General features: G+C 38.2%; 1 protein-coding gene across 2 annotated transcripts in view; it reads left to right on the top strand.

Moving 5' to 3' along the window:
- The window catches only part of MYRIP (myosin VIIA and Rab interacting protein), a 359094-nt gene that overhangs the window by 317257 nt on the left and 20772 nt on the right, over window positions 1-21065 (top strand). For both annotated transcript variants that reach the window (XM_075212459.1, XM_075212460.1), the window contains one exon: window positions 9435-9623. In XM_075212459.1, coding sequence (XP_075068560.1) covers window positions 9435-9623 — 189 coding nt within the window. The remainder of the gene's footprint in view (window positions 1-9434; window positions 9624-21065) is intronic.

The following is a 21065-nucleotide window of genomic DNA, read 5'->3' on the forward strand; positions in this document are numbered from 1 at the left end:
TAATCCCATCCATTAAACCTGATACCACTACCTCCCTATGGTGAACATCATCTTTGATGTCCTGAATTTCAGTGTACATAGCCATTTCTGACCTTGCCCTTGGAAAGAATTCTGCAGCACTTTCACTATCTTTTTTCTTGATGGTTAATTACTACAGGAAAGTATACACTGAGTTGGACATTAATGTTCTTTATATGTGTCTGATTGTCCTCATCAGTTAAAGTTCTATCCTCCTCAAGTTGATTATTTTTGATAAAATTTTGAATATCAGTATTTTGAGGGAGCCAAGCTCTCAACGCTATTCACCAATCTTTAGTTGGTTTGTGTGCATGCCTCAGATCCTTAATAATTTTTTAACATTTATCTAAAAATTTTCCTAGTATTAGGGAAATCAGTGATAATGGACTGCAATTCACATCTACTCCAAGACCTACACATGGCTACATTCCTGACTGGAACTACTCCATCCTTATCTGCCTTACCATTGGGAACAGATATTGTTCTTACTGGGAGTAATTCTACAGTATCACTACATCCAGGATCAATAGCTGGAACTTTTGTCTCTGCACAATGGATATTTCTGTGCTTACTAAAATGTGGGAGAGTTTTATTGGTGAATGAGCATGAGGGTGGGACAGTATCTCTCCTCTTTGATCTCTGTGAACCTTCCTGTAACGGTATGAGCTACTGCATAGATTAAAGTAAGCTCATCCTCATCCCCTTCACTAACATATTTACATATTTTCAAAACAGGGTACAATTTACAGGATTCACTGTTTTCCCTGGCTGCACTTTTGTCACTATCCACATAAGGTGAGGGTGGCACTGTTGCACGCTCAGGTTTGAAACAATTTTCTTTCTCTTTCTGCAACTGCGCTAATTTTTAACACCAAACTTTGCCTTCACACTGCCACAAATTTATACATGTGATATGTTTAAGCCATAATTTTCTTGAAACTATCATACAAATTTGATCTTTAACTGTATTCAAAATATCATGGTCAAATCTACCAACATTAGCAACATTTTCCACACATTCAGCCGTTATTTTTTGTCCACTTCTCACAATACACAGTTGCTCTCTGACCATATTTCCTGCTCATATTGTTTATTGCAGACCCTTCAGGTCCTACTGTATACTTATGCTCTAATTTTGCTCCCATAAGTTTGTGGTCCTTCATATTCTAGGGTAGGTTTAAGAAAAATGCCAAATTATTTACTAATACAGGTCTCACACGATTTGAGCATCTGACAGTTATTTGTAGCCACATATTTAAGTGTGGTTTGCAAGGACCAAAAACACAGACTGCAGTGTTATTTCATTTTTCACTTATACTTGCTTTGATTGCAACAAACATGCCAAGAGGCCGCCCACCGAGAACGTTGACATGATGGAACCCCCGGAGCGCGCAGTTCAAATATCTTACAGTGAGAAATATTATCATTGCAATCAACGTATAACAAAAACAACTGATACACCACTTGCATTATTTATTCATTATACTCCATTGTTAGCATTTCTATATGTAATGTATTGTATAAAAAAGTTATTCAATTCTGTTAATAAAGTAATGTAGTCATTACATTTCATTTTGATTTAAGGCGGTTCACACTGTGTTTCCCTAGTTATGCTTGTTTATGTTAAGACTGTTGTGGCCATTGAGGAAAATGTTACAATGAGACAGCATACTAACTCATTTCATATGTAATGATTTGAAATCTCGCTAGGATTTAAAAGCATAACCAGGGCCTGATTATCCAATAGGCTGACAAGGCTGCAGCCTAAGGCGCAAGGATTTGGGGGGGGGGGGGGGTCGCAAAATAGTTACAGGGAAAGGTGTAAACCGAAACTTGCTTTAAAAATAAGAGAATAGAAAGCATGGAAGAAAATGTAGTAAGATCTTAATCTTTACGTAGGGCTAAAAACAACAAGTCATCCTTGGGCAGGCGCTTGAGGATAACTGAGTAGGAAAGACATGGATGTTGACAGGCACAAGAGTGACAGCCTCCTGCCCCTTCAAGTTTCCACCCTCAGCAGTGCTTTTTCATGCCTCTGTTCTGCCATACAGTTCTGATTTTAATGAATATTAAATGAGTGACAAAGATTGTCGTGACCCTTTTAAAAAGGTAGTGTCACGGCTCTGAGGGTGTTTTGCAGATCCCTTGCCTCTACTATAGAGGATGGTGGAGGCAGAACACAATAATATTCTTAGGATAAGTTCACGGCTTACAAGCATCAATAATAACACAGGAGAAAGTAGTAGTGCTGCAACGTATTATATTGAATGTTGGTACAACAGGAATGGAAGGAATTAGATATATATATTGGCAAAGATGAATACACAGCAATTCATTGTAATGCAGACATTAATCACATATGCTACTTCATAGTCGGTAACCCTTGGCAACAGCATGAGATGAGATGATATACAGTTCAACGCAGTGATGATAAACAAGAACACTAGAATCCAATAGAGAACACAACAGCAGATGAATGTGAATCACTGGTACAGCTTACAGTCCAAACAGAGTAGTATATAGAACTAGCTGATCCGAGAGTAGAGATGACTCAACATAGTAGGTGGTACTGGAAACACTGTGATTCTTATTAAGTAGAACAGCAAGCGTTAAACATCACCCAAGGACTTGGATGAACACTGACACGTGCAGTAGAATGTTGCCTAGAAGTAGCGGAGACGAGAGTAGTATCTGAACCATGCGTGGAACTACAGGTAGCAGGATTCATTGTAACTGCAATGGTAAGTTCGCTGTAGTATGAAGCAAATGAACAGAGACACATAACTTGAGCCCAAGTACTAGCCACCGGCACAACAAGTAGTTCACAATAACAGTCCAGTAAACAGGTAACATCAGAGTAAGTATAACCTGTGTCAGATGTGGAACTACAGGTGACAAGTAACTTGATAGTAGCTCTTACAGCGAGATGCAGCGATCTTAGCCAGCCAGACGTAAAGGTGAACCAATAGATAAGGCACAAGTTTAGCAACGACTCACGATACTCGTTCAGCGCGCAGGTGAACAGCAGTAAGGAGTTCAGTCCAGCGAGCAGGTAAGGGACACACGGAAGGAGAGGTATACAGTTAGATCCAATGAGCCCATAACCCTGGGAGGTTAATATAGTGCTCCAGGACCAATGAGGTTCAGGAGGAGGTCCAGATCACAGTAGCCAGGAACACCTGTGAAAGTAATGTCTGTGAGGCAGAAACAAGTAGAATCATGGTTCTTAAAGGAAAAGTCACAGCGCTGGCACCTAACTATGGGACCGGCGTGTGACAGGTAGGGTTTGTGAAAGAAGCTGCATTTTAAATTAATAACAATGTCCTTTTTACCTGCTAGGTATTTGCCTGATGTGTTACACATGGGGGCTCTAGGAACTTATTCATATTAAACTGTTAAACAAACATATGGGGGCACATTCAATTCTAAAAAGAAATCACAACGATGTGTCCAAAAACGACCGCGAGACACTATGCGGCGATTTTTTTTCTTTAGTGAAAGTATTGCTGATGTTTGCTCACGCCCCATAGAGAGTCGCCAAAACGTCAGCGATACTTTTTAGCGAAATTCTTGTAAAAAAAGCGCAACCATAATGTTCCTAGGAACATTGCAGCCAATTGAATTACCCCATAAAGTCCCTCTATTCACTTATAAAATACATACAGGTTGAAATTTAACTGCTTTGTCCAGACTGAAGAGTTCACTGAACGGTTCATGTGCTGTTAGTTCTACCTCTGACCTGTGTCTCACCTAGTCACTCCTGTCTACGAGACTCCTCCCATTCCATGTCCTACTTAAGGAATTCCCCACCAAGCCCGATTAGACTCTCTCCTAGCCTTCATATCTTTAAATGCTCTCTGAAAAAAACATCTTTAGTCTCACTTGCTCCTCTAGTCTCAACTGTGCTCTCTTCCCATTACATTGTAAGCTCTCTCACAATCAAAGTGCCCTCCTTACCTTTTGCTATCATGTCTACATTTATTTTGTCTACCATGTATGTCCCAGTTTTATGTATGTCCTGTTGTCCCCATTGTTCAGTGCTGGGGACAGTGAGGAAAATAAGATGTGTTAGATTTAATAAATTCCATTAAAGGTGTTGATGGTTGTATGCTTAAAATTATTTCATATTTATTTTTAAGTTGTTAAAAGCAAACAGAACATAATCATGAGCATTAAGCCAATCAGTTATAAAGCCAATTGGTTAAATTGGAAAGTACTCTCGGAAGTATTCAGGTAATGGAATTTTAACCTCAAAAATGCAGTTTTCTTAGTTTTGCCTACCATGCATATGCTAGACATAGTTTTATTTTATCCCATTGTGCAGGATGTGAGCAAACTCAGTGTTTTGTGTGTAGTACATCTTTGTATGCTTACCCAGGGCCGTAACTAGGGCTGTGCGACAGGGGCGACCGCCCAGGGCGCAATGCTGAAGGGGGGCGCAATTTAGGAATATTTTAGGTTAATTTGGTTAAAATTGAGGGCTAGGGGGGCGGCATTTGTCTTTCTCGCCCAGGGCACTAGAATTCTAAGTTACTGCTCTGTGCTTACCCATATCCTTTGCCACAAGTTCCCCCCACACCCCAAGATACTTTATTATGAGACAATAATCACAGGAGAAGGGCCTTTGGTTGCAGATGCAGGGAGTATGGGGAAGAAAAGAGAAACAATGACATCCCTGCTAAATAATTGGCTCTATAAATTAGATAACATTGTATAACAAGAATATCTTATACATTATACATTCATGTTATTAGTAGCAACGGGAATCGTCGTCTATCGAGCCTGTTGCATGGCATGGCAATGTCAGCGCACGTCCTACAGCCAATAGTAGACAGCAGGTGCCGCCTGCTCTTAGCTACTTTCCAGACAACTGCAACAAACTCTTCTATTCCTTTTTCCCTCGTCTAGACGGTTGCTGGGTACCAGCAGTTGCCTAGCAGAGACTGTTCCTTTTGTTCAGGTGCTTCCCATTATGTCTCTTTAGGACCCTCACTTTGCCAGCCCTTATAATCTAACTGTTTATCACCTGTCCTGGTTATAGTTCAGCCTTTTGCTAGTGTGCCGTATATACTTATTCTAAATAGAACTACTGTAGTGATCTGAAACATGTATTGGACTTTGCTACTTTCTTTTGCCTTTGTCCACTGCTTGTTTTCTGAATTTGCTATTAACCTCTGCCTGCCATGACCTCGGCCTCATTATCTGAATTGCTATTGAACTTTCAAGCCCTGATTTTAGATACCACTTTTGATTATCTTCCATGCATGACTTTGTCCTTTGTATTGAACTTGCCATTGCTATTCCTTTGCCCTTCTGTCTTCAGCCTGTTTATGTTTGTCACCAACTGCCTCTTTCCATGTCCTGTCCACCCCACTCAGCAATATAGCAATTTAGTAGGCCCCTACTACCACAAGTTAAGATGTGGGGGAAACCGAGTACTCTGAAACATATCACGTTCCTTGGAAGGAAGACTGCTATAGGTAAAACACTTGTGAAGAGTTTCTAAGGGTTTTATTCTTTCATACAATATTGTCATATCAATTCATTCCTTTCTATTTACATTAGACAAATACTTAAGAAAAATAACAAATATAGAGTTGACTCTCTTTAAAAACAAAGGTAATTTCAGTCATCTGTTTCTGCACCTGGAAACCACAAAACAATATTTTTTGTGTGTGTACGATCCGCAGTTACTAGCCACTGGCATTTTCATAGTGAGTTTCAACTCAAATCTTAAAGGAGATTTGAAGTTGATTGAACTCTTCAACTAAAACTATAAAACAGCACTAAGACCTATGGGCAACTTTTAACACTCAGTTTAAAATACTGGCATCACAGGAGCACTTGTGCTCATTCATGTCAGTCCCTACTTCTTGTTTCATTCAGGTCAAGCTGGATGAAACAACCTTTAATGATGGTATAGGACAAGTTATCTTATATTTGTTAACTTGCAAATCCTAGAGCTTGTCTAGAGCTTAATAGTAGTATTTAATTTTTGTCTAAACAATAGCTAAAACTGCAGTTTGACAATATGTTCAGACGTTTCAGCAGTTAACAGAGAAACAGAGAAGAATCTGAGGAAATAGTTTGTCCAGTGAAATGTCTTAGTGAAGTCACTAAAATAAGGCTGCAGGGAGAATATATCGTGTTTTATTTCACAACTCCAGAATGAAAAAATCTTAAAGGACAATAGCACTGTCTGCCTGTCTGCTTTAGTTTTCATCATACAGCTGTCAGTAGCTTTGATGACTCCTAGGGTTAGATTTACCAGAGAGCGAGTTTTCGGATTTGCTAAAGGCCAAACTGCCATTAAAACGGCCAGAATTTACATTTTTAAAAACCACCACTTTACAAATTGCCCATTTTAAACCTACAAACAGACGCATTCAGTAAGCTAGGATTGCAAAACCGCCATCCAAGCGGCCAAAGCAAAAGAGGTGGTTGTGATAGGCGAGATTGCTCAAACAGCATGATGTTTGAGCTATCTTGCCATTCAGAACATAAGAGGAAGCACCATTGACATATTAGAGATGCTCAGGCTCGGACTGGAAATAACTGCAAATTAATGTTATTGAGGTTAATAATAATGTAGGAACAAAAAAAGAGTCAAATTATGTGATATTAGCATTTTTTAGCAATTTTTGTTTTTAAAAATACAGATCCAAAACCAAAACCAAAACACGTGAGGGAGGTTTTGCCAAAACTAAAACCAAAACACAAAGTTAATACAGATTCAAAACCAAAAACTATGACATATACATTTTTGGGACAATCATTATTTATTGATTAAGGGTCAAAATTAATTTAAAATTAACTTACGGGGGTAAATTTTATTTTTATTAAGGTATGGGGATAATATTATTGTGTAATATTATGGGGGAATATGAATATATGATTATATGAGCTGGGCAATACTATTTGATTGTTAATGGTGGCTATATTTATTTATGATGCACAAAATGGCATTACATATGCCTCCAATAATTTTGTCCCCATAATATAATGAAAATTAAAATTTGCCCCATAAGTCAGTTCTAAATTCATTTTGCCCCTTAATCAATAAATTATGATTACCCCTTAATCTATATGTGAACGGTGCTTCCTCTTATGCTCTGATTGGCAAGATCGCTCAAACAACATGTTTGAGCTATCAAACCTGTCTTTTTAATGGCGGTTTCAACCAAATTGCCGGCGGTTTGGACTAAACTGTCAACAGTATAGATGTTTTCAACCCACCACACATCGCCAGGGATTTTACATTGCAGAACACTAAACCACAGGTGATGTGTGGCAGTTTGCCACCAAACACGATTGTTAGTAAATTTATACCCTAGGCTGTAAATGAATGAGATGAACATTGTCCCTTGATGACTAGGATAATACTTTACAGCCTGAGAGCAAGTACATATTGGGACTTCTGTTTAGAGAACATGCCATATAAGGCAAAAATAATGTTGGGGTAAAACTTTATTAAAGTTGGACTTTAAAGAAAGCATTTAAGTGATTTGAGACATCATCTCTTTGTTACTCTTAAAATGAATTATTTAGATTTGGAGCGATTCAATTGCGCTTTATAAATGGTTCTTAAAGCAACCATGTCACTCCTCCCTTGCAGGCAGGCAAGCAGGTTTTACATAGTTATACTGTTTTTTTATCTTTATAATATTGCTAAAAATGTATAATGCAGACAGGGACTAGAGGCAACTACAGGTATTATACACGTACCACAAGCAAAATGGCTGGTACTTATAAATTATATTTTGTTGTTATTTAGTAAATTAGTTGCAAAAATATCATCAGTTAAATAATGTGATAATTGAATTTCACCGTTAATGTAAGATTTTGTACTAAGTAAAAAATATCTAGTGCTTACTTTTTACCACTTTTCATCATTTTAATTATTTTTTAATTTCTCTGATTATGCATTTTTGCTATTTTACACAAATACTGTAAGGTAGGTCTGTGATTGCTGATTTGTAAATAGAAATATATGAAAATGAAAATCAATATTAAAAAAACATAAATAATAAAACCCATTTTGCGCCTGCTAGAAATTGGCATGTTCACGTCACTGTCAAACACACCCAAATAGGAAATCTGGAGAACAATGGATTCTATATAAAAGTTTTAGGGAGAAAACTAGTCCTTAGCCAGCTTGGTCTGAACAATTCATCATATTCATTCACACATAATGACTAAATGTTAATTTGATTTTGAAATAAAAGCTGCTACTTAGTCTAAATTGCAAAAATGTAAACTGCATAGCGGTCACTAAGTATTCCATAAATAGCACCCTAAATGGTTTTGCTTTCAGGGACCTTCTTTGATGGACAGCAGCATGGTGGCTTAGTGGTTAACACTTCTGCCAACCATGGCCTTATCTGTGTAGAGTGTGTATGTGCTCCCCGTGTTTGTGTGGATTTCTTCCGGGTGCTGTGGTTCCCTCCCACACTCCAAAAACATATTGTTAGGAGACTGATGTGATTGAGTTCTCTGTACAGTGCTGCGGAATTAGTGGTGCTATAAATAGCTGCTGATGCTACTTTTGTTATAGCACACAAAATTATCGCCAGTGGTTTATTGATTGGGACAGAATATACACTATGCTGTACTGAACTTGGTGCAATAAATACAGATTTCTCCTTCAGCAGGGAGCTTAGATAATAGTTAAAACCATATATTATGGCTTCCTTATAGAGGCATTAAATACTAAACAATAAACACTGACGTGTAGTTTACCATTATCCTTACCCTACAGCACATTATTTACAACCCATCCCTTTAATATGGTGGTGTAGGACCTATAGATTCATGGTTCAAAGGATCCTCCACAATATTGTATATCTGGATATTATATACTACTTGGTTAATACTTGTAAGTTGTCCATATTCAGCACCTTAGCCACTGGTAACATGACAAATTATATTGGGTGAAATAGACAAGCTAGAAAGCCTGCACCCATTTCAGATTACTGTGGAAATAGTGTGGATTGATTATTCTTATATTAATATAATAATTAGACTGTGTGGCATGTATATCTGATGTGTAGTCCTGGAGAAGCTGTTTATGACCATTTGAAGACAGAACCTTGCAGACACTTTAATAGGAAACATGTCAATGTTTACAACCAATTTAGCTGTTTTAGTCTAGATAGTGATATTGATCCTGTAGATTGTCAGCTGTTATTGAACTACAAATCCCTGATAGAGTATATTGACCAACACAAATGGAGAGCAACAAGTTGGTTGTCCTTGCTGTAGAATGTGTGAATCATGTGTTATGTCAATGCAGACACAGCTTAGAATACATTTGCCCAGATCACATTACTTTTAAGCAGCAGTTACTGAACCTTTCTGAATAATTTATTTTCTAACACTGCACTGTTTTGTCCCCTTGTAATCTTGTACATAAACAGAAGTACTCTGCTGTGTCCCTCTGCAACATATCAACAGAAGTTCTAAAGGTCATCAATGCAACTGAGGAACTGATAGCAGGATCCACAGATCCGTGGGATTCACCAGGAAATACTCTTGGCCAAGAGACTTTTCCTATAGTTGCTGACCCACTCAGACTAGATGAACAACTCACCAAACTGGAAGAAAATGTAAGACTGGATATTTTGAAATTGCTTCAATATTATTTTATGATTTCTTTATAGTATAAAAGACGACGCTATGGAGTGGATAGATATTTATCAAATAACATCACTAAGTTTGAGGCACTACCTTATGTGCATACAAACTGAGTATATACAGTCATGGTGGGAAAACACTAGTAGTCAACCATTAATTTCCCTCTTTTTCTGCAAAAATAGAAAGTATAATAATGACTTACACGTCATATTCATAAGATCATTTCAATGTAACTTCTTATGCATAGTCAGATAAAAAAATGGCATCTAGCCTCTTATTATAAGCTGTCAAAGATACTTCTGTTTAGTTAATCAAGTAGCATTTTAGAAAGCAAATATAAAAAATATAAATCAATATAACATTTGAGAACATAGGGCTGCAAACCCCAGAACTCAAGAGTTGTCTGCGAGTAATGAGGCATCAGCTTTCATAATGTGTTCGGTATGATCCAGATGTCCTTAAAATCATCATGATGATCAGCAATAAAGGTGTGCCACTCCTTACCCATGGTGTACAGGTTCCTCCCCTGTTTTCCAGAATTTTCCAAATTAATAACAGTTCTGATTTCAAATAGCTCAAACTGATATTGGATAAAGCAAAAAGTAAATTTAGCCCACATAACAATTGCATTTCACCAATTGCATAGTATCAACCATTAACTGGATTTAAGTATCATAAACCTTATTAATGTTGATAAACCTCATTCTCAGGGAAAAATAATGTTTCTCATGTATCACAAATAACTTTCTGATCAGTCTAAGGATAACCAGTGGTAGGCCATTACTCCATGGGTAAAAATAGCTTAGTGCTTACCCAATGTGCCAAAATCAAAACCCCTTAAATATATTTTTTATTAATATTTGCTGTTGGTATATCAATATCCTTAAAAATGCCAACTTGTTTTCCTTGTAGAAGGCATGTCAGTAGGCTGTCATTGTAAAATGACTAGGGGACATTAGTATGCCACCTACAGAATGATTGCAAACATGAACACAAATCCAATATTTTGTCCAGCTAAAGTCTATGGAAGTCTATGGAAAGTTGAAAAATATTGTCCATAAAACTAATATTACCAGAAGATAGCAAATATGATCACGATACATGGGAGACATTTTCAAGCTTGCTGATTGCCCAGATCACAGTTTTTAGGTGAATACACTCTTACATACTGTCACACTGTTTTTAGTGTGGCCTACTACACTTTTCATGGACATTCAGAACTTTACTGCTCTGTTGGTATTCAGGAGCACTTGGTATGGTCCAGTCCTCCTCGGATCTGAAGAAGACTTTCTTTGATGTAATTTGATGTAGACCCAGTCTCCAGGATCTGTATGCAATAATAAGAGTGTCAGGCGCCGTCCCCGCACTGTGCATACGTGCCGAGGGCGGACGCCTGTCTCGGTGCTGAATCACATCCCATTGCCTAGCAATGGGACGCATTTCCGGGTTTCCCGGCGAGCGCATACGCAGTAGGTTCGCGTCTCGTTGCTAGGCAACAGGACGCTTCTCTTCCCCGGCTTGTCAAAGGTCAGGTGCATCTGTCCGTTGAAATCTTCCTCTATCAATCAGGTGCCATGTTAGGGTAAATCAGGCACCTCCACCCATCAATCTGGTGCCACAGTATTGGTTCTCCAGTCTCCAATGTTCCAGTGTCCTTCTCCTTGTTCCTGTTTGTTGCTATCATTTGGCTTGTTTCTTGACCACTCCTTGACTTTGTGATTCAGTACCTCATTGTCCAGCAGTTCCTGACCTCGACTTACTCTGAACATTCTTCTGTAATTTCCCCTCGTACCTCGCTTCGGCCGTCTTGCACTGGCTATTCTGCCATCCTGTGTACACTCAATTGCAGTGGTGACTAGTTGGGTGAACCGCGACCTGCGCACCTTACGCAGCCAAAACCATACCTCCCTGCGGGGGTCCCTGGTGAATACAGGAGGTGCGTTAGACTCCGCGCCTCTCAATCTAGTTGTGTCAATACCAGTCAGTAGCTACTCCAGTACTACAAACGTGACAAAGAGTTGATTAGTTTGATTAGAGTGATACAATTAATTAAGCTCCTTTCTTGAATCCCACAGATCTGTAAGTAAAAAGTCTTGGCACATTTCAATTAGTGCCATACAAAAGTTTAAGTCCACGTTCATCAGACAGTTGCTGGCCACAAAAAACAAATAAACTGACAGAGATTATGAAAATCACATATTTTGTTCCATTTTGTAGAGACTTTTTCAAGTCTTATGCTCTAAGTCTATGGGGTATATTTACTAAACTGCGAGTTTGTAAAAGTGGTGCTGTTGCCTATAGCAACCAATCAGATTCTAGCTATCATTGACTTAGTACATTTTACAGAATGACAGCTAGAATCTGATTGGGTGCTATAGGCAACATCTCCACTTTTTCAAAACCGCAATTTAGTAAATATACCGCTATAAATGATTCATTAGACCACATAACTTTGCACCTATTCTGCCAACTTTTTTTTTAGCCTGTCTACAGTCCCTAAAGCTTGAGCATAAAATTGACAGTGACATTTCTTTGCAAATCCAATATATAACTTTATTTAAATGTATTTCTTAAATGTTACTCCCAAACTAGGTAACCACTCTTTAAATTATGTGTTTTAGGTTTTTTTTGCTTACTGTCGATGGACCATCCGAATATTTACTCAGGGCAGGGCTATGTAAACTGTTATATCTTTTTGGGCCTTTTGCAAGTCTGATACAGGACAAATGTGACAGTACTTTAGCAAAACAATGGATTTAAATCACGTCAGTCCTGTGGATGAGAATCAGACCAGTTCAGATATTTATGATTTACAGCACAAATATCAAAAATGTGAGCCTCATAACTTGTCCCTCGGTCATGTGTGCTATCCCATAGCGCACCTCGGCAACTGGAATGTGCAAAGTCAGCATTTTTAGCGGTATATTTGCAGGGGTGATAATTATTTAGTATAGATTGCAGAAATACTTTCCAGCATGCATAAATAATTTTATTAATTTATAGGTATCTCCTGGAGGGGAGTCAGATTAAGTTGGCAAGTAAGATCAAGGCCTTTCATAACAAAAAAACAAACAAAAAACAACACCTGGCAAACAAATATTAAATATGAATGCATTATGAAACATTTGTGGAAAGAAAACCCATTAAAATTAATAAATGTCATGTTTACCCAAGTGGGACATATCATCAGGAAGAAAACAATATGATAAATCGAAACCCCCTGTTAATCTAATCTGCCATCGACATAGCTAATAATGAGGTTTCCCCCAGTAACTATCTCTTACCTACAGCAGGGAGCCAAATCGCCTTGCGACATACTTATTTTCACTAGTGATGAGCGGGCTCGGATTCCGCTAATCCGAGCCCACCCGAACAGTGCGGATCCGACGGGATCCGAGCACTGTTCGGATATTACCGGCTGCTAAATGAAACCAAAACGAGGCTATGACATCCAAGTCTCGCGTCGGATCTCGCGAGACTCGGATGCCATAAATTCCCCGCTTGCGGCGCCATCTTCATTTGGGCTGAGATCAGGGAAGAGGGTGGTTCTGTGCTCCTGTGCTCCTGTGATCAGTCCAGTGGTGCTTTATACTGCTGAGTCCAGTGGTGCTTTGGCCAGTGCTCTGTCCTATTGAGTCCAGTGGTGCTTTTCTCCTGTGCTCTGTCCTGCTGAGTCCAGTGGTGCTTTTGTCCTGTGCTCTGGCCTGCTGAGTCCAGTGGTGCTTTGGCCAGTGCTCTGTCCTGCTGAGTCCAGTGGTGCTTTTGTCCTGTGCTTTGTTCTGCTAAGTCCATAGTAATTTTATAATTATTAAAAAATCATAAAAAAATGTAAAAAAAAAATTAAAAAAAATTATACAAAAATAATTTTTAAAAAATATAAAGCAATAATTTAAAAAGTATAAAAAAATTCTAGTGCAATATATTCTTGCAGTCCAGAAATATTAGTACTGCAATACCTATGTTCACTGTTCTTGCAGTCCAGAAATATTAGTACTGCTAAATTAAAATACGTTCACTGTTCTTGCAGTCCAGAAATATTAGTACTGCAATATTTACCTAAGTTCACTGTTCTTGCAGTCCAGAAATATTAGTACTGCAATATTTACCTACGTTCACTGTTCTTGCAGTCCAGAAATATTAGTACTGCAAAATTAAAATACGTTCACTGTTCTTGCAGTCCAGAAATATTAGTACTGCAAAATTAAAATACGTTCACTGTTCTTGCAGTCCAGAAATATTAGTACTGCTAAATTAAAATACGTTCACTGTTCTTGCAGTCCAGAAATATTAGTAACAGAGATTTAACTATAATGGAGTACAAAAATTTGGAGGATAAAGTAGGGAAAGATCAAGACCCACTTCCTCCTAATGCTGAAGCTGCTGCCACTAGTCATGACATAGATGATGAAATGCCATCAACGTCGTCTGCCAAGGGCGATGCCCAATCTCCTAGTAGAGGGCATGTAAAATCCAAAAAGCCAAAGTTCACTAAAATTAGCAAAAAAAGAAAATTGAAATGATCTGAGGAGAAACGTAAACTTGCCAATATGCCATTTACGAAACGGAGTGGCAAGAAATGGCTTAGGCCCTGGCCCGTGTTCATGACTAGTGGTTCAGCTTCACCCAAGGATCTAAGCCCTCCTCCTCCCCCCCTCTAAAAAATTTAAGAGACTTAAGCTGTAATCAACAACACAGCAAACAACTCTGCCTTCTAAAGAGATGGCATCACAAATCCCCAAGGCGAGTCCAAGGGTGTTGGTGGTTGTGAAGCCTGACCTTCCCATCACTGTACGGGAAGAGGTGGCTCCTTCCACCATTTGCAGCACGCCCTCTGCATATGCTGGAAGGATCACCCACAGTCCAGTTACAGATTTGGTTAATGAAGGTGTCAATGTTGTACACCGGGAGGAGGATATTGATGTAGCTGGCGCTGAGGAGGAACTTGACGAGGAGGATGCTGATGTGGTTATCTTAAATGAGGCACCAGGGGGTGAAACAGTTGTTGTCCACGGGATGAAAAAGCCCATCGTCGTGCCTGGTCAGAAGACCAAAAAATCCGCCTCTTCGGTCTGGAGTTATTTTTATCCCAATCCGGACAACAAATGTATGGCCATATGTACCTTATGTAAAGCTCAAATAAGCAGGGGTAATGATCTTGGCCACCTAGGGACATCCTCCCTTATACGTCACCTGAAGAACATTCATAATTCAGTATTTAGTTCAAGACTTGTGGCTAGGACCGTCAGCAGTCCAGGGACACCTAAATCCCTTGGTCCTGTTGTATACACACCACCAACACCCTCCTCGTCAACTTCCTCTACGATCTCCATCAGATATAGTCCTGCAGGCCATGTCACCGGCATGACTGAGTCCTCTTCAATCCAGGATTCATCCGAGGAATCCTGCAGCGGTACGCCTACTACTGCCGCTGCTGCTGTTGCTGCTGGTAGTCGGTCATCTTCCCAGAGGGGAAGTCGTAAGAACGCTACGTCTTTAACAAAACAGTTGACCGTCCAACAGTCGTTTGCCATGAGCACGTAGTACCACAGTAGTCATCCTATGGCAAAGCGGATAACTGCGGCCGTAACAGCTATGTTGGTGTTAGACGTGCGTCCGGTGTCCGCCATCTGTGCAGTGGAATTTAGAGGGTTGATGGAGGTATTGTGTCCCCGGTACCAAATCCCATCGAGATTACACTTCAATAGGCAGTCCAGGAATATTAGTATCAGATATTAAACTATGTTCACTGTTCCTGCAGTGCAGAAATATTAGTATCAGATATTAAACTACGTTCACTGTTCCTGCAGTGCAGAAATATAAGTATCAGATATTAAAGTACGTACACTGTTCCTGCAGTGCAGAAATATTAGTATCAGATATTAAACTACGTTCACTGTTCCTGCAGTTCAGAAATATTAGTATCAGATATTAAACTACGTTCACTGTTCCTGCTACATCAAAAAAGCATGAACCTGCCCTGCCATCAACTAAAACAAGAGGTAGTGACGCGCTTGAACTCCACCCTCTATATGCTGCAGAGGATGGAGGAGCAGCAATAGGCCATTCAAGCCTACACAGCCACCTACGATGGGCCACGTGTTTGGGCCGCCCACTTGTGTCGCTTAGCTTAGACATCCAGCTACCTCGGTGCAACCTTTTGGACTAAAAACAATATTGTGAGGTGTGAGGTGTTCAGAATAGACTGGAAATTAGTGGAAATGAATGTTATTGAGGTAAATAATAGTGTAGGAGTGAAAAAAAAAATGGATTATAGCACTTTTTATGCTTTTTTAAAAAAAAATCAGAACACAAAACCCAAAATCAGAACCAAATCCTTTTGTGGGGTGTTTTGGCAAAACAAATCAGAACCCAAAACCTCAAGCTAATCAGAACCCAAAACACCAAAAGTGGCCGGTGCACACCCCTAATTTTCACTACAGAGATGCTGCTGTTCAACGCATATGTTACAATCTATACAATTCTCTTCTACTAAGCTGTGCTGTCACAAGCTCAGAAATCACTCTGGCTGTATGGGTTGGGTACCATTAAACGACTACGTAAAATCCGACAGCACTTTCTCCGATAGGAGAAGTGCGAATTTGAGGATTCCTACCTTCAGCTGATAACGAATAACTGCTGTAAACAATTTCAGCTAATGAACAGTCCGGCGTTTAAAAAGAATGTCATGTTAAAGTGCGACCTGCCCATTCTTCTTATTAAGCTGGTCATTTAAGTCAGCTCCGCGTCTACAATGTAGACTAAACATTGCACACAAAGCGCTTCTTTCCTATCGGAGAAAGTGATGTCGGATTTTCTGTAGTCATTTTTGTGACTACCACCAGGCTGTACTCTATTTGCCACATGGAACAAGGCAGGTTATATTAAAAATTGAGATAGTGAGCTGTCTCAGTTCCATGCCTACAGTTTTAAATTTATGTTTACATTGCGATTAACATGCATAATTAACTGAAACGTGCTACATGTTGCATATTTGATTAGTTAAATTAGTGTGGTGCACAAAATGTGACTTTGAAATGTTCAGTCGGCACTCCATCACAACAAAATTACACATGCAGTTTAAAGTGGCTACAGATAAGGGTGTGGGCAGCAGGTCCAATCAGAAACAGCAATCTGCAGTACCACACTGTTGGAGTTTTTGTCCAGGGCTATGAAACCAACCATAGTGCTTCTGTGTGTGTTAAGGGATAGGGGGGGGGGGGGTCAAATAAGTGGTTCCTACGAATATCCCATGACTTATGCATTATCACATGATTTCACAATGTCCATGCTTACCTGCATAAAAAAATATATTAATGCTTCTACTTAAATTATTCACTCTGCTAATCCCAGGTATATGAACTTTTACTTATATATAATGCACATATCTGTGTATATGCCTTGAATGTTCTTAATTATAACAGCTGCGAATGTTATTATTTAGGAGCTTTAGGCCTAATGGCTGTTTAAGGAAAACATACATATTACTAGGTATATGTCGTTTGGTCATTAAGGTAGAGTTAGAACAGTGTACAGTAATTAGTTCGCAGTCTAGTATTTCTAGTTTTCTGATGCCAGTGAGACACTTTACAGGATTCTTAACTTTTCCTTTCTAACTGAGGCTTTCAGGCTTCAGTACTGATCAAGAAGCATAATCAAGTGGTTCTAATATTCGATCTGAGCTCTTTAAAATAGAACTGGATTAGGAAGAACCCATGTCAAAATGCTCTTCTAATGAATGACGTGGCCTTGTCTTCTTTCTGTGACTTAATGTTGAAATTGATCATTGCTTTAAAAAAAATACATTTATAAATAAATCTACCTTATTGCGCAAATTGTATTCCTGTTCCTATACACAAGATAATGCATGTATTTGGAAAACTTTGTAATGTAACAAGCTATGGACAAGATAGGTAAAGTGTATTAAAGTGACACTAATACCTAATAACAGGACTATTTAAATTGGAGAACAACTGAAAGTAAAATATCTTTTTTTCTAACAACACAAAAATAGGGGGCATTCATTTTAATTTAAGTTTAGACTTTCACAGATTTTTTTTTACCAGTTCTGGGTTCCTTAACAGTTTTTAAAATCGGGATTTGACTTTATTACATACATTACATTACATACATTACATGGTACAAATCAGCTTCACACATTGCAAAGACAAAACATATAGCTCATACACATTTACGTCACATTACTTATGTATATATATATATATATATATATATATATATATATATATATATATACACATAAGTATATGTCTTGGATTGCAGGTGTGACACTTGCAGACAGGTGTCATCTGCCTTGGGAGCTGCCTACTGTGAATTTAAGAACATATTTCGTGTGGATATTATCACGGGTTGAGCACATCTAGCACCTGATATATATATATATATATATATATATATATATATATATATATATATCCAAAATGTTATAACCTATTCAGGTGCTAGATGTGCTCAACTCGTGATAATATCCACACGAAATATGTACTTAAATTTGCAGTAGGCAGCTCCCAAGTCAGATGACACCTGTCTGCAAGTGTCACACCTACAATCCAAGACATAAAGAAAAAGGAGCACCACGCATAGTGTAATTCAATTCAAACAAATGAAAATATAAAAATCGGTGCCAATTATAGAAGTAATAACAGCTTATCTGAGGAATAAATGGATGCAATGAGAGTATTCTGTTGTTCCTTCTTTTTAACATCCAGTGAGTATGTCCTAACCACATTAGGAGGAGACAAAGGCGTTAGCTATATAGGCACAATCACACAACTTACTGATAGGATTCTGCAGAAGTTAAAACCTCTATATTGGTCACAATATAATATTTGACTCCATTGGGCAAATGGGGTAAAGCATTTATCTGATGCATCCAATATACCTCCTGCTTGCATAGTTGTTTAAAGCGACCCAAGCCCCCACCCCGCCCATCAGTCAATTTAATATGTTCCAGGCCTATCACTCTGAGCCACTTTGAATAGAAGACATAGGGGGGAATTCAATTAGCCACAATGTTTCCAGGAAAAATATATGCCTAGTTTTCATCACACCTCTATGGGGCTAGAGGAAAAATGAGCATATATTTCTGTAAAAATATATGCAGCGAAATATCTCGGACACTTTGCGCTGAACTGAATTACCCCCATAAAGTCTTGACACACTATTGGATGTCAGTTTTTATTAATGTCTCTCCTGTGTTCTGTTTTCGTTTTAAAGGGCTTATTTAACGATCTATATATTGTATAGCGCAACTACACTGAAGCATATAACAAAATAGTCAGTCCTGAAAATCCAAAGCCAAACAACTGGATCCGCCCATGTACTGAGAGCTTAAAAAGTTTACAAATATCAGCATACTTTTTTAAAATTTAAAAACTCATTAGGCAGAATTCACAAAATTTGCCGCAGCAAGCAAACATGTTTGATTAACCTGAATTTCATGAATGTTTTCTAAATGTGTTACCTCCTTAGTCATAAGATTCTAAAAGCCATCTTAAAAAAGGCTATGGCTTTTATTTTATGAGAATCATAGTGATTTTGTTGTAAATCTTTCTTTTTAAAGTTATTCGTTACTTGAGAAATTAAGCTTTTTTTAAAAATTTACTTTTAATAACAGACAAATTTTAACTTATGTTCTTCCAACAAATTCACAAAATTCCTTGAATTAAAGCAAAACTGTGCTATTTTTTAAATTTCATTCACAAAAAGTTTTTGTGAATTTGACTATAATTGTGAGGATCACGAATCCATGCATGCGCAGAAGTCTGAGGTCGTCACTGCGCATGTGCAAAATGGCGGTGCGCATCATTTAATCCAGGCAACAACATGGTTCTGTTCCTTCTGATGAAGTTTCAGCCAGAAACAAAACGTGTTGAGGTGTGATTAATGGACTTATTAGACTGTTTTATTGTTTCATAATCTGAAGTTGTCCATTATTTTTTCCTGGGGTTATTGAACCTGCTTTGGCCAGCAGCAACGTGGGAACCAGCATAGGGGAGTTAATAGACAACCCCCTCTTCCACTCTGCTGAGACAGTGACCATAGGGCTCCAGATAAGTGCAAATGTATGTTTGTTATCAAAACCAGAGGCAGAGCAGTACCTGTGAGTAATATAGATAAGTATTACCACTTGTGTATTGGATCTAACTCCTAACTACTACAATAATACGTGTTTGATTTGTGTGTGTGGGACATAAGGTCCTGCACAGAAGAGAGAGCCTCCACTAGTGTTTAAGTAAGTGCCGGAAAGGCAAGGTTTTTATTTACGTTTTGTTTACTTTGATTATGCTAATAAAACTAGTTGAGGCCAGTTAAACCAAAACCCCTGCATTCAAGTAACTTATAGCTGCTGCTCGTTGCCATCTTCCCCAGGAGATGGTACCTATTCCCCTCACATATATGATGCATAACTACGGCCTGGTCATTGGGTATGTGCAGAAGAGGGGTAGGGATAACACAGATTATGTGATGCTCAGTTTGATATTTTATAACAAACAGTGGTGAAAGAATAATAGATAACATAAAAGGGACCCACTAATGTCAGATTAATGTATGGCCTCATACACATGGTGCTTTTAAGGCATTGTGCTGATGTTCTTCCAAAATGTGCTGGAAGTGTTCAGAAATTGGGGGTCATTAATTCTTTCTATTATAGGAAAGGGCATTTAATGTGAACATTGGGTGATCTTGGGCACACTGCGGATCCCTTAATAACACCTGGCTGTATTAGGCCTATAACTTTTTTAAAGTTGAAAAATAATTGAATAACTTATTTCTTATCATTTACTGAGCAGCAAGGATGCAAAATTATAGTGACAATCTTACCTGTATAATTTCAGTATATTTATGTCATAGAAACTTGCAGAAAGTACAGAACTGTCCCTGTAATGTAAATCATATCATTATTTGTTTACTTTGAATGTGTTATCCAATTATCCAATTGATTGTGCCTTACATCATCTCACATGTACAAGCTGTAGAAATGGCAAGAGGGTGGGAGAGGAGGAGGTAAAAGAGTTAGGAGGCAAACTGTTGTCAATAAATATTTGTTAATATATTTTAGAATAGATCTTTATGCAGGGATCATTATACCAGCACTAAACATTACTGAACAGCAGGAAGTGTTGGATCACCTTAGTTCTTCAAAAACCTATGATCATGTAAATAACATGGAATTATATTATTAAACACAATATTGTATAATATAAAGTAATATACAGTATAATAAAAAATATTAAGCCGTTACATATAACATAATCCATTTAATCATTACAATTCTAAAATGAAATTCTAAAGTATTACCAAACAAAAAAATGCACAGATATATGCTATAGGTTATCATTTTAAATTAAAAGGTAGATTTCTCTTTAATGTATATGCTTTGCTTATTGCAGAAC

This window comes from Mixophyes fleayi, chromosome 5 (genome assembly GCF_038048845.1).
Source record: "Mixophyes fleayi isolate aMixFle1 chromosome 5, aMixFle1.hap1, whole genome shotgun sequence".
NCBI classification, from domain to species: domain Eukaryota; kingdom Metazoa; phylum Chordata; class Amphibia; order Anura; family Limnodynastidae; genus Mixophyes; species Mixophyes fleayi.